Source organism: Drosophila biarmipes, chromosome X (assembly GCF_025231255.1).
Source record: "Drosophila biarmipes strain raj3 chromosome X, RU_DBia_V1.1, whole genome shotgun sequence".
Lineage (NCBI taxonomy): Eukaryota > Metazoa > Arthropoda > Insecta > Diptera > Drosophilidae > Drosophila > Drosophila biarmipes.
The window spans coordinates 26706307-26720651 of NC_066611.1; the positions used below are offsets into that span (position 1 = coordinate 26706307).

At 42.6% G+C, this 14345-nt stretch overlaps 2 protein-coding genes across 10 annotated transcripts in view; both read right to left on the minus strand.

The window, feature by feature from the left end:
* Positions 1-3974, minus strand: part of LOC108024154 (protein kinase shaggy) — a 49233-nt gene extending 45259 nt beyond the window's left edge. For 3 of the 9 annotated variants that reach the window (XM_050890507.1, XM_050890505.1, XM_044093224.2), the window contains exon 1: positions 3742-3950. The gene's annotated coding sequence lies outside the window, so the exon portion shown is untranslated. Of the gene's footprint in view, positions 1-2960; positions 3148-3741 lie in introns of all 9 variants that reach the window. The other 6 variants (XM_050890504.1, XM_050890506.1, XM_050890502.1 and 3 more) reach the window with 5 other exon arrangements.
* A 150-nt stretch (positions 3975-4124) lies between these two features.
* On the minus strand, positions 4125-13342 carry LOC108024182 (phosphatidylinositol 4-kinase alpha). The gene is made up of 10 exons (XM_017094019.3): positions 13067-13342; positions 12447-12660; positions 11314-12375; positions 9703-10204; positions 8658-9644; positions 6788-8586; positions 5744-6660; positions 5498-5686; positions 5186-5432; positions 4125-5025 (listed from the first exon to the last, which is right to left on the minus strand). The coding sequence occupies exons 1-10, from the start codon at positions 13160-13162 to the stop codon at positions 4640-4642; spliced, it is 6399 nt and encodes a 2132-aa protein (XP_016949508.1). The 5' UTR covers positions 13163-13342; the 3' UTR covers positions 4125-4639.
* Positions 13343-14345: the final 1003 nt, after the last annotated feature.

The window sequence follows — 14345 nt, forward strand, 5'->3', positions numbered from 1 at the left end:
TTTATAAAGGTCTTCAGATCTTTTAATTGATAGTGTTTTAAATTATTTATTAGGATGACAAAGGTAGGATAGGGTTCCTTTAAGTCAAACTACGACTATAAAAATTGCAAACACTACAAGGATCTCTCAAAATTATTAATTGATTGATATCGGATTAAATACTTAGCCATAAAGCTTACTGTGTTTAGATGTGACTTTTCAAAGCAAGTAACAAAACCGTTACATGAAAAGGTTGGTTGCCGGCAATATTAAAAAGTTCCAACACCAACACACACGCACGCTTGATAAAGCAACGCACGTGACACACACAGAATTACGTAATCATCATACTGATTTTCGCCAATATAAACCATATCCTTGCTCTGAAATACAATAATTAAAACCGATCGGAGTGAAACAAAGCATAATTGCTAAAAATGTGGAAGAACGGCGTCGCGAAAAAATTGCATTGAGTTTAAGCCCTCTGCTGGCCAAATTCGACTGACGTATCAACGGAAAAAAGCGGAAAACTGAGAGAAACTATGAGAGCGAAAGAGAAAGCCGAGAGTCAGTGGAAGTGCCTACGAGTGGCAAAGAGAAAACACGAGAGAGCGGGTTACAGGAGCACGGCAAGGATGTCGCTGCCGTGGTCGACAGCGCAGCAACAGCGGCGCAACGCAACTAGTGCTGCTGCCACCGATTTACAACACTGTCAAATCAGAAACACCAACTGCAATCGATTACCGACTGCAAAATGATGTCAGCTTTGTTATGTCCACATCTTCCCGCCAAAAAGGCTTAATCTAAAACATTAAGATCGCAAAGCCTGATAAACAATATTCTGTGCCAAACGGCATTTGAAGAACACAAATTTTGTAAAAGTTCGATTTGATAAGCTTTTTGATTTCTGATATATTCATTAAAATATAAAACATCACCTAATACCAAAAACGTTCAATACACAAAGTGTACTTTTTCTAATAGGTAGTTTTAGACGAAGTGGAATGTAAAAATGAGAATATATCCTTATACCAAAACTTTCAATACACAATATGTACTTTTTCTAATAGGTAGTTTAAGACGAAATGGAATTTAAAAATAAGCATATCAATCAAGTAAAGACATATGTATGTTTGTAGTCTTATTAAAAATGCAATATTGATTAATGTTATTCAAAGAACGCAATTCTAAAATTGAGTGACGATGATGAATGAAATAATCGATAAAACGTTGGGGGCGTGCAAATTGTGTACAAAGTATCGGAATGTCACGCGCAGGCGAAGGACATCATCACATACACACACGCCGACAAATACATGCACATATTGTAAAAGTGTTGCCAACAAAATACAAAGCTAGGAACAAAGTGTGAGGCAGGAAAACAGCTGTGCCACAGAAGCCTGACTTCACAGCTCTTTCATTTTCAGTTTGCTCCTTTTTTAACTTATAGTTGGCATAGCTTTTTTATTGTTTGAGTGGTGTTGCCAGGCGAAAGCCAGAGCACGTGCACAGGGAGTTGACAACTCTGGCACTAAATTGTTTGAGTGTGCGTGCCCCTGCAAAGTTCGTGGGCGTTGGTGTGCAAGTGACTGGGTGGGGATGTCGTGCCCTCGCATAGCGTGCAATAGAGCCCTCTCTCTCTCTCTCTCTCTCTCTTCCATAGGTCAGCGGTTGCAACCTACAGGCGCACGAATATATCAAAGGCATTTTTAAAAAAGGAAACCTTAAAATTTTTGCGACACAAAACAAAAGAGAAGAATAGAGCGTAACCGATCCAGCAAAGTGTAAATGTATCAAAATTATCTTTTAACTTCCCTTCACAGAATACCAAAATTGAAAAAGTAACCAAACAAAAAATACGCTTAATTTTGATGTCATTAACTTGATTTTGACATAATATTGTCTTTGCAATTGTGTTCTGAGTTATGTTTATCACTGTACATTTTTGCAAAAATTCAATGTGGAACATTAAAAAAAATATAAATATATATTGTTATAATTCTGATGCGCTAGCTCCTTTTTATTAATTTAGATATTGTCTTGCCCGGTATTACATATTTATACCTTAATTGCATTTATTCGCGAACAAAGCTGACCATAAACTTCTACCCAACATTCACTGTACTTGTTGCCAGGCCGGCGCTTCCATAATCAACATCCCCTTAGAGAAAATGCAAAGAAAGTACAAAACAACACTAAACCAGAGTGTTCAATTCCTAACTCGCTCATTGAGTGTTCTAGCGTTTATTTGGTGTAGTCATTTTCAATGTCACATTCACTGCAAACATTGCACTTTGTGAGCAAAATAATGAATGATATACAACCCGATTCAAGCAGCGATAAGGCAAAAACAAAAGGCACAACGAGACGCACAGAGTTTTCGCACCAATTTAAATTTACTTAAATTCCTTTAACCGGCAGACGTTTATTTTATGGAAACTTCGCCATAAACGCAGACACTGAGGCATAGTGGGTCCGAACAAAATACAGTGAAAATACCCTAAATATAGTGTTGCTGATTAAAAATATATATACTTATGGGGTCGTTGTGACTCAAAATTGTATACCTTCTGGAAGAGTATAAAAAATAAAATAAAAATAAAAATTTGTAATAGAACTAGTTAAGATGGAATTATTTAATAATACGATCCAGCTAAGCAACAGCAACTCACTTTAATAAGCTCTAAAAGTTGAAAAATTCTTGTTGCGGAACTTTCCCTAAACAATGAGTTATCATGCGAGTGACTAATATTAAACCATTCGAAAAAAACACTTGTACTTTTCTGACTGATCTACCATGTAACATTTCTTAAAAGTGCTCCGGTGCTAGAATACCGATGTTTGGAGCTTGTGCTCTTTTAATTTAATGTTTAAATAATTGGCAAAAGTATTACGCAGTTTTCTGCTTTTTCTAGGAACCAACAGCAAATGAGAAGTAAAGGTAGATTTTAAATGGGATTTCTTATTTTTGATCCACTCACTTATAATTCAGCTTTACTCTACGCTGGATGTGCAGTCAACGTCGACGCAAACGTGGAGGAGCAGTTTCGCTGCAGTTTCGTTCGTTTTCGTTTTTCACGTGTGTTTGTTTGCTCTTTGCAACAATTCCTTTATTTGTTTTGTTGTACCTTGGTTTGATTTGTTATTTTATTTCGCTTGCTTGCAACACTTGAAAAAAATGTATTAGATTATTGAAGCACGCACACCCAAACATACACACACACGCGCGCAGAGAGAGACACGCGACACACACATACACTTGTTCACCACAGCGGAGGTTCTGGACAGCGTCGCTGTCGCTGGCATCGCAGCGGCAGCGGGTGTGCTTGTGTAACGCAATTTCCTCGCCTTCCAATGTGTGCGTGTGTGCAATGTACTAAATAATAGCAATTTTTCAGCATAAATTTCTCAAGAATTTTTACCGTTTCATTGGCAAAACGCACACACCACACAACAAAAAAAAAGAAACACGCATGGGGTGAAAAAAAATTGGAACGCACACTCACATACATACAAACACAGACACACGTTGAGAGAGCAGTGCTCGTTTATTTAAAAAAATTTTAATGTTAAATACGCTTCTTGCGCTTTTGCTTTCATGTATACGCTTCTCTTGGTTTTTTCGCTTTTCGTGACATTTTCTCGCGTTTCATTTCATTTTTTCGACTGCTTTCTTTTACTCAACACACACAAACACGCTCTGCTTTGCTGCTTTTTTCGTCTTTTGCTACACCTTGCTTCCGTATCTATGTATATATGTACCTTTCACACTCGCTTCGCACAAAAAGTTTAGGCGAAAATGGGGAAGACTCCCGTACGTTGGGACACTTTTCGTTGCTCCTTGACACTTTATTGGAGTTGCGTTGCTCTACCTCGTCGCCAGATTGTCTCTTTCTTTACTTTTCGAGTTTTTTTTACTTACAACAAAAGATCTGTATATTTTTTGTCGACTGTAAAGTGTGACCGGTCCGAATAAAACACAAAAAACTACCAAGAATCGATAGAAACACTCGAGTGTTGCCAGCTGGAAAAAATACAAAGCCGTCACTTATACTAAATACTAAAATTAGAAAATACTAAAGTTGGTGTTATTAAACACTGTAATTTAAAAGCTTTTAAAAATTTTATTTGAAACACAATTTAAATTTTCCATTGGAATTATATTTCCTTTATTGAATTTTAAAATAATTAAATAAAACGCCTTGTATTTTAAACAGTTTTTTATATTCATGTGAGCTGGCCCACCACTATATTGTACAATGGCGCGAACGTTTAAGCAAAGTTAGATGCTTTTCAAACCTATTTTTTTAGCCGTTACTTTAAGTTTAATGCAACAACCAGACATCCATTTTCCATTAAATAAGAAAGTTTATCATTATATAACATTTTGCCCTATAATTGATTTAATATTTATAAATATTGTATAACGAATATATGCATTTGCGTCGTAAAATCTTGGAAAAAGTTTAACATCTTATAAGTATGCAAAATAGAAAGAAACAAACTTTTGGAAAATACAAAGTAAATAATACAAATACGGGTGAGGCGACAAAACATTAATATTCCGGATAGGTTTGTTAGTTTTGAGTTTTGTGTATTTTTAAGTGTCTTTTGGCCAACAACAACAAACATGAGGCGCTTGTATTTCGGTTTTAAATTTTTAGTACGGTATCTGATTTTGGTAGTACTGTATCATGTCGTAGGTACGCGTGCGGAAGTTCTGGTACGAGTTTCGGATGACAGCCAGCATGTGGGCGGCTGCCTCCTTGTTATTCTTGGTAGCCACAAATCTCTGCTTAAGCAGGTTAATTGTTTGTCCACGGAAACATGGCAGCCCAGTGTCCAGCATTAGGGATACCAGGGAAACAATAGCATCCTGGTAAGGCCGAACGGCGAGGAAGGCTTGGACGCACAGCTCGCAGAACCACTTGAAGGCCGGTGAGTCCATCTTACCGCCCATAATCATGACCATCTCGTCGGTCAATTTCATATCAGGTTCAAAGCCGATATTTCCACCTGGCGAGGACTCGAACATAAAGCCAAAATCTGCATTTCAATCAGGAAGATTATTATTTTGTTGGTTGTTTTCTTAATGTTTTTTATGTTTTATATGACATCTTTCTGCATTATTTTTTTACGTTAATTAATTTTTTTCAAACGAATACATAACCAAAGAACAACAAATGGAAGAATGACAATGACTTACCTATGTGTATTATGTGGCCATCCTTGTCGATCATAATGTTACCGTTGTGGCGATCTTTAATCTGGAGCAGATAACCTATTAACGAGTAGGCTGCCATCGATTTCACAAAGTTGGCGCGCGCTGCCTGGAACTCCTTGGAGCTCTCGTCGCCATACTGATGCTGAAAGTACTCTGAGAGTCCACTGTCGGTCTGTCGGCCGAGTTGATCCCTAGACTTGGCATTCGGCACGCACTCGATCACACCGCACTGAAATCGGTTTAAGGTCAATTCAAATTATTATGGATTAAGAACAAACTGAGTAGAGTACTCACTCCTGGAGCGGTGGCCACAACGCGGTAGGGAAACAAAAAAAGATCGAGTCCCACCTGTTGGAAGATGCTCTTAAAGATGGTGATCACCTGAAGGGCCAACATGTCCTGGCGCACATCGTCGCCCACCTTAAAAATTGCCGCTTGCCAGGACTCCACGCCCAACGTCATCTTGGCGTCCTCCTGGGAATTCTGTTAACAAAGTATGGTTTAATAAGTGTTTTCCTCGTCAATCAAGATCAACCCTACCGGATTGTTGGACACCTCCATGGCGCGCGTCTCCAATTCTGTGATGCCGCATCGATACACTCGGAACCTGGCCAAATAAGGTGCCTTAGCCGCACTCTGCATAGGCGTGCCGCTGCTGTAATCGATATCCAGCACCATGGCCTCTGGGTTGGAGGGCAGATAGCACCCGCTCTGCACCTTTATCCTGCTAAGCGCCGCCAGGCACGCATTCTTCCGCTCAATGCCCTTGGCAAACGAGCGAATCTCACCGGAGACTGCTGTTATCTTGCCGAAGAAATCAAATTCCCGCTCGTAGAATCTCTTGGCGGCACCCGAAAACGAAGCGATAATACTTTGCGATAGCTGATCGAGAGCCTCATACAGGTTGGGATCCTTGTGCTGCTGATCTTCATCCATGTACATATTCGTCTGCATGTTCCAAATCAACTGATGCGCTACAATCTGCGACCTCCGAGAGATATTCTTAATGAACTCCACCACATAGCCCATGGTGTCGTGCCGGAGTGCTTGTACCAATTGTGGAATATACGGCAGCACGGATTCTGCCGGATAAGAGGAGAGAGTCTTTACAGCATACTGAGCGGTCAGGGGATGCGATGGATATTGCCGCGAAAAGTAAGCTAGCGCATGGATCGGCGTCACCGGCGACCAGGATAAGATATACACCAGGTCTGGGCTTTCCTGCAGTAGATTCTTAGTGGTGCACAAGTACTTTAGCGCTTCGGGGATGTGGCACACAGCAATGGGATCGGAGCAGACTAGTCGTGACACCTCCTCGTCGATGATCTCTGCATTCTTGATCCGCTGCGGTAGGAAGACAGCTAGTGCCGGGTTGTAGCACCAGGCCAGACGGGCATAGTCCCGCCAAACGTTTGGCTTGTATGGCCGGTTGCGCCACTCCGTGATCTGTTCTTCACCTGAAAAGAAAATTGAGGAAGGGGTTAGAGCTTGGTATGCAGGATGGCCCATGGAATATAAGTACTATAGTAAAAACATAATTCGATTTATAGGAAGCCATTAGCCTAGATTTGGTACGTGGCTCACCTGGCACTATAAGATCTGGGAGACAATTGGGATTGTACCAGGTGATGAGAAACTCAAGCTCGACGGCCAGCAGCTCGAGAATCAAATTTCTTTTCTTCATGTAGTCTTTGTCATACGAATCCTTTTGATATTGCAGCCGCTTGGAACGATTCGATCGCTTGGATAAGGTCGACGTAGAGTGTGGAATGGTGTTGTACCAGCCACTGCTGCTCCCACCACCTGCCGCACCCATTCCCATCGCGTTTCCACTGGCACTCATAGAGCGTGTGTAGTCATTTACTAAGCCACTGCCACTGATCAGGGAAGCCGTCTCCGGATTATTTCTCACAGCCAGCATCTGTGTGGAGCTCACAGAGGCATTCGTCAAATCATAGTCACCCACTTCGGAGGTGACCAGATGCTTCTTTTCACTGCGCATCGTCTGCCAAAATTTTAGCAGTATCATAATATCCTCCAGTAATTGCTCCCTGCTTTGATTTGGGCACGTGGTGGGTCCACAGAAGTAGTCCAATGCATTGGAGTATATCCGCTCACGGAGGATATTCCTTGCCAAAGATTTGGGTATGGTATTGCCCTGCAGCAGCGATAATCCGCACTGCAGAAGCTTAAAGCGACAGCCCACCGTGGACACCTGACGGTTTTGCTTGCTACTCTTCAGTATAGGAAGACATCGATGCAGAAGAAGACAGAACATCTCAACCTTATCCCGATTACAATACTTGGCCGTGTCCACCATTTCGGAGAGCAATTGCAGCCAAATTAGATGTGGACCAATCAGTATGGGCTTGCAAACCAGCTTACATCCTTCGTAGGCGGCAAGGGGATTTGTAACTTCCGTTTCCCACGCAAACAAACCCATACGCTTCTCGAATGTGGTCTGCCAGGCGCTGACCATCTCTTGGATGAAGCACAGCTCCAGATCCTGCCGGGCAGTTAATACCCATTGCCAACATTCTACGGCGGTCTCCATCGCTGATTCGGTGAACAATTCCAGCTGCGAGCTGGCCACGGCGTGCAAAAGTTTTCTATCAATCTCAGAGCAGATGATCAAATAGGCAGTGGCCCGCCAAAGAGCTCCACGATGACGGGCATCGCTCTTCTCCGCACAAGCCTCCCACACATCACTGACTAGTCGATCTGCTAGTCCTGCTTTATCCTTCTCGCAAAGTACGGACAACAGGCCGCTAATCTCACCGGCGTATTTGCTCCTCAGACATAAAACTGATACGAATCTTGGCGTATCAGAGTTAACGCAACTCGGCCGTTTGGTCGTAGTTCCCGTATGCAAGGCACTGCTGCTTACCACGGAGTCGAATGCCAGAGCCAATCCACTGTGGTGTGCTAGGACGGGCGTCGGAATCTGATTTGGATACTCCTGGAGATGCGATCGCGTGGATCGTGGCGCCCACTTCATGGCCTCATTAACGATTCCCTGGCACCGATCGGCAAAGTCTTTTAGGCGCAGCTCCCTCGCCGGCAGCGAATCCATCAGCTGCAGAGTGTAGGGAGTGGAAACTACTCGCAACGTGGGTGTCTCCTCGTTAGGATCCAAGCTAAGGGAGTACGCCAGTAGTTGGAGGATGTCTAGCATGCACCAGAGCACCCGGCGATTCCAAAGCAGATGGGGAAAACGATCGACTAGAAAGGATAGATATTGATCGGCTACAACCTGGATGGGTTTGTGAATGTGGTTGAAGTAGACCAGCAGCAGGGTTGCTTGCGATTCCAGCACCTTCTCACGAATCTCGTCATGAGCGTATAGAACATTGCGAAATTTCTCGAACACCTGGTCGGCAACGCTATAGTTAACAAAAAGAAAACAAGGGAGATTCGAATGCTGTACACTTCTTATTAATTGTAATAAGCCTACCACTTGACGCACTGCCAGATCCCCGTTTTGTCCCTTTGAAGCGCTGTGTCGCAAAGGTAGCTCATAATCGGCTCCAGACTCGGCTCGTCCGCATTCTCCACTCGCAGCATCTCTAACCAGTAGACGCTCAGCAGATACGTGCATTGCGCAAAGGAAAGCTTATTAATCGCCGTGGCAACATTGTCCGAAGAGTGCTCCAGAAGCACCAGGATTTGGCTGCGCAGCTCGTTGACGGAATCACTTTTAATAGCCAGCGTGTAATTGAGTTCTCTCATATCTGATTTGTGGGCGGTCTGTGAAATGAGTAGCGGCGACTTGGCTGCTATTTGCTGCACACCTTGATACCAATCAGCAGGCCAAAGTCGGGCATTTGTGAAGCCCATCACCACACAATAGGCCCAGAAGTCCTTAAAGAGCTTGTGAAGGCGTTGGCGCGGATTCTTGATCGGCGGCAGGCGGCGCACCAGTACCGCAATCACCGGTATCAGCATGCCCAGATTACCAGCACGTGAGCTGGCCTTCTGGGCTCCCGGTGTATTGTCGTAGCTGCGCTCGCCATCCAAACCGATCTGCACAAACAGCTCCAGCAGCTTGCCCAGCAGCTCTAGCATCTCGGCATCACCTTGGATATTGGCCGCTATGTTGCCTAACGCATTGACCACCGCATCCGAGACGTGATGGAATTGCTTTCTGTGTTCCGGATCAGATGTGTAGGCCAACGAAGCCGATTGCACTGTGACGCGGGAGAACATCTTCATGATCTCATCGAAGACGTGGGTTTCGCACTGCGAAATGATCATGCAGCCCAGTTGATCTACAATCAAGGCATTCTGTTCTGACGGTACCTTGCAAAAACGCTGGATAAAGAACTGCAGAATGTTTTGGGTGGTTTTTGAGGTGTCCTTTAGCGCTACGGCAACATGGCCCAACATTACAATGATGTTGAGGCTAACCAAGTTGGATTTGTGGCATTCACCTTGCGATTCACTAAAATGTAAGATAGGATAAGTTAAACATGTTTTATATAATTATGATATACACCTACCTGCCAGACTTTTCGGCGGTGAAGAGCCGGTTTGATACGTTTGCCACCAAAGCTGGTACACAAAACTGGTCCAGGGTGTGGGCAGCTCTCAAAGCAATCGACAAATTTTCGATGGCCGCGTCGCGCAAGGATTCAAAAGCGACATGACCACTTCTTCCAGTTCCGGTGCCCGGCGGTTTTTGGTTATCTCCATAAATTACAACCGCCGTTCGTGAATCCGAGTGCTGTACCGCGATTTTAAATGGCGTCAGTTCCTTCTCCTTTTTTTGCTGAGCCAAAGATTGCATTGCATGGTCATGGAGCTTGCCCAGAATTGGACTGGGTGCCACAAGAAAGTCGCGCAGATATGAAATTGAGGTGCCAGCAATGTTGGGAAACTTGTGGGCCAGTTTACCGAGACCCTCTAGACAAACCATTAGCAGCGGCATGTGATCCATCACAATCTTGTGGCTGAGCTCCAAATTCAATTTCTGGGACAGCCGGCCACACAGCTTATCCGCCTCTGTTTGGGATGATTTACAAAATTTAATTATTACTTTGTAATAATTGTATCGCTATGCGATAAGCCGTTTTCAAACAAGGAAACAAGGAACAAAAAGAGGATCAGGAGGTTGAGGATCTGTTGCAGCATGCAGCGAACGTTGGCCAGGCAATAAACAATAAACCACAAAACCAAAATATAAAGTAGACCATTTAAAAGGGGAACCCACATACAAGACCAATCATATTAATAAAGATATTTATATACGCATAATAAATCTATAAAAATTAATATTTCAGTCGATTTTCTTTAAAAACATTAAGTCAATTAAGTTAAAAATCTTATTTTTTAAAGCAAACAAATTTTCTATATAGGTTTCCCCCTAATTATCAGTTTTGTGGATATAATAATCAAAACTAGTTAAGAGTACACTGCTCTTGACCTTTCTTCAATAAAAATTGGAGGCCATTCTGCAGGGATGGCACATTATAGTCGACGTCAACTGAACCGTATTCCGGATTCCGGCCACCAAAAAAAACAAAATTAAAAAAAATATAAGAAACTAAAAGAAATTCAAGGAAATAACTAAAAATGTATTAAAGGTAGAGAGAGGGTAAAGTATCTGCAAATAACCGATCAACAATCATGTCTCACTTAAGTATATAAATATGGCAAAAGTAGAAACACTTTAAAAGTTTTCATTTGGAAAAGCAGTGTTGATCCTTTGAAGTAAAAAATGTAATTTCATAGGAACATAAATTCATTTCTTACCTAAATGTAGTTACACTTGTATATTAGTTAACAGCTTAGGCAATTTTTTTACTTTTACATATTTTACCGGCTTAAGAACTGCAAATGTTTGACTTGCCATGTCTTCTGAATTGATTATCAGCTCAATTTAGCCTTTGTTTCTTAGTATACTATAATTTTACCAATATTCTTCAAATAGTTTTACCATCTCCCTCTAACTGGTTGCTTAGCTTCTTCCCTCTCTCTCTCTTTCGATCGGGTTTGCAATAAATACATCTAACTTCTTGGATTGCCGTTTTGCATTTGCATTAATGCGTTGATGCATTAGCGTTGAGCTGGAATTCGAGGTCATTCATTTCATGCAAATGATCTTCGCTTACCCGTTTCATCGCGAATGGCCCAAACCAGTAGATCTACACACGCTGCATTAGCCATCACATTGACCTTGTACTTGTTGACTACTGCGATGCCGTTTTCCTCGCGTCGCTCACGCTCCTGATCCTGCTGCTTATTCTGCAACTCCGTTTGTCCATTTAGAAACAGTCTCTTTACGAATTCCTGCACATCCTTGGTGAATGGCGTCGGCAAGTCCACCTGATGCTGGAGTAATTCGCGTAGCAATGTAACCAAGACCAGGTTCAGCGTTTCTGAGAAGCTTTTGTAACAATAGCCTTTGATTTGGTGCAGTGAAAATATGTCGCTGGCCTGCTCATCTAAATGTTCCAGCGTGTCCTTAGTTAGCAATTTCTTGGACACTGCAAATATGGTCTGCAGATGCTGGATAGGAAACGGTGGTACTCTATACAAGGGCCGTGGGCCTCCTTTAGTAGGCGATTCGCAGACGCGCATGTTGGGGAACTGGTTGAAACTGGAACCGTAACGTGTAAAGAAGTGCGTCCGTGGGTCGTATGGTACAGAGAAGTAGCTGTGCAGCGAAGGCTTGTTGTGCTTTCCGGCTGTGTACCGCTGGCGCCCATCATCGTGGCCTTGGTTCTGGACCTGTGCCAAGCTGCCCGACATGGATCGCGGTATTATGGGTCGAAACTGATGCGTGGCTGCCAAGCGTTCGCTACTGCTGAATGACCCACCACAAGTGCCACTGGCACTGCTGCTCGATCCGGTGCCATCGCGTCCACCGCTCTTCCGAATAGGCAGCAGCTCTGGCGGAAAAATGCGGCACAGCAGAGGAGGGTCATTGCTGGCATAGCGACCCATTGATCGGGCCAGGCCAAAAAGCAATGGCACCGTAGCCTTGCATAGAATAATGGGAGGTGGTGCAGAGCTGCTGTCCCTGCTGGACTTTACTATGTTAGCCAGGGCACTTAACGTTTCCACTTGATTAAGAATAATCTCCTCACGGGAATCTGGACATTTGGTCGCTATGTCGGAGAGCAGGGTGTTTAAGCAGAAGCTAAACTTCTCCGCCGAGGGAATGCGAATGCCTGGCAAATGGATGACTCAATTACCAATCTTGGTACGATACTATTTAAAAATTAAATTGGACTAGACTTACGTTCGATTTTATTGCTTCGGGCGTCGTCAATCCAGACTGCCTTGGGCAGGCACTTAGCAAGGCGAAGCAAGTAGGGAACAATCTGCCCCTCGTGCTGGCAACCGCCTTCCAGATAGTAGATGCCCAGGGCAATTACGGCATCCTGGGCCCGTGTGTCTAGGCAAAATACTCCGGCGGCGTTCTCCTGCGGGCAATACCGGAACAGAGTCTGCACCTGTTTAACAAAGGGGATTCGATTCAGAGTAAAAACTGCAGTTATATTCAAAATGAAAGGTTTGCCAATTACGCCCAATAACAGCATATGTGCATGCAAGTGTCTAGAACTAGGTACATCTGAATCACCACAATGTCCTTCTCATACTAGATTAAAGGGCTGTTGTTGAAGTTCCGATAATAAAACAGTGACAAATTATAGAGTAGCTTCCTATTTTTGCTTTAAGTCGAAGCCTAATTAAGATAGTTTTGTTTGTGTGTTTTGGATTTCGCAAAACGCAGGTTCACCACCCACACCAACACCCCTTAAGTACCCACGCATGTCTGTTTTATAGTGGCCGCTCAAGGTCAGTGCGAAAAGTCGATTGCCAGGAAACTGGGGAACTCTGTGAGCTCCGGAAACGTACCTTCTCCCACGGAGTGGGCTGAATCCCTGCCAGAACACGGGCCAAACACAAGACGGTCCGCTGGTACGTGTATTTGTCGGAGGCGCTCATCGTCATTGCTCCGGTCCCGATGCTCCCCCTGCTGACGGCCACCTGCTGCTCCGCTCGTTCGTATCGCTTCGCTTTTATTGGCTGTCTCGAGCAATCTCGCTAGACGTTCATCATTTGTAATTCAGCTATTTTATCGCAAAAAATTAGGAAGTTAAACAAAATAATAGTACCGCGGAATTATCTATAGATTATACCAAAAGTACTTCAAACGGTCACTCTGCAAGGAAATGTTAATTAACAGAGGGCCCTTGGCGTATGCGCAATGTTTTGGCGCCCAACAGCATCTATAAAACGTACTGGCAACGCTGCAAGCAAGCTGTAAGGTGGTTGACACAGCTAAGTACACAATAACCTCGGAAATGGCTTAAAAATAAATAATTAATTAACTTAGTACACTTTTTTGCTATTTCTAGGAATCAGATTTGATTTAAAATTATCCCGTTTTCCACTAGGAATACGGAAAAATTGAACATATTAACAGGCTAAAATCTGGACCCTCTTGTTAAAGTAATATTTTTCTTCAAATTATTAGAGAACTTAAACACAAACTTATGGAGGTATCAACCTTTTATACCGGTATTCAATTACTCAAGTAAAAAACTACAGACATGTAGTTTTGGGTGCCCATTCTAAAAGCCACTAGCAATACGGAAAAATTGAACATGAATGTAGCTAAAATTTTGTCCCTCTTTTTAAAGTAGTATTTTAATGCAGATTATTAAAGAATTTTAAAATAAACTTATCAACGTATCAACCTTCTAAATCGGTATTCAATTACTCAAGTAATAGATCACAGACATGTAGTTTTGGGTGCCCACTCTAAAAGGCACTTGGAATACGGAAAAATTAAACACGAAAGAAGGTTAAAATTTTGACCCTCTTTTTAAAGTAATATTTTAATGCAGATTTTTAGAGAATTTTAAAATAAACTTATCAAGGTATCAACCTTCTAAATCGGTATTCAATTACTTAAGTAATGCCCATTCTAAAAGCCACTAGCAATACGGAAAAATTGAACATGAATGTAGCTAAAATATTGACCCTCTTTTTAAAGTAGTATTTTAATGCAGATTATTAGAGAATTTTAAAATAAACTTATCAAGGTATCAACCTTCTAAATCGGTATTCAATTACTCAAGTAATAGATCACAGACATGTAGTTTTGGGTGCCCACTCTAAAAGGCACTTG

Excerpts from the sequence above, each read along its gene's own strand:
- LOC108024182 (XM_017094019.3), bottom strand. The coding sequence starts at position 13,162 with ATGACGATGAGCGCCTCCGACAAATACACGTACCAGCGGACCGTCTTG. Across the intron at positions 5,687-5,743 it reads TGGAGGTGTCCAACAATCCG|AATTCCCAGGAGGACGCCAA; the intron begins GTAGGGTTGATC and ends CTTTGTTAACAG. Across the intron at positions 5,433-5,497 it reads TTGTGGCCACCGCTCCAGGA|TGCGGTGTGATCGAGTGCGT; the intron begins GTGAGTACTCTA and ends AACCGATTTCAG.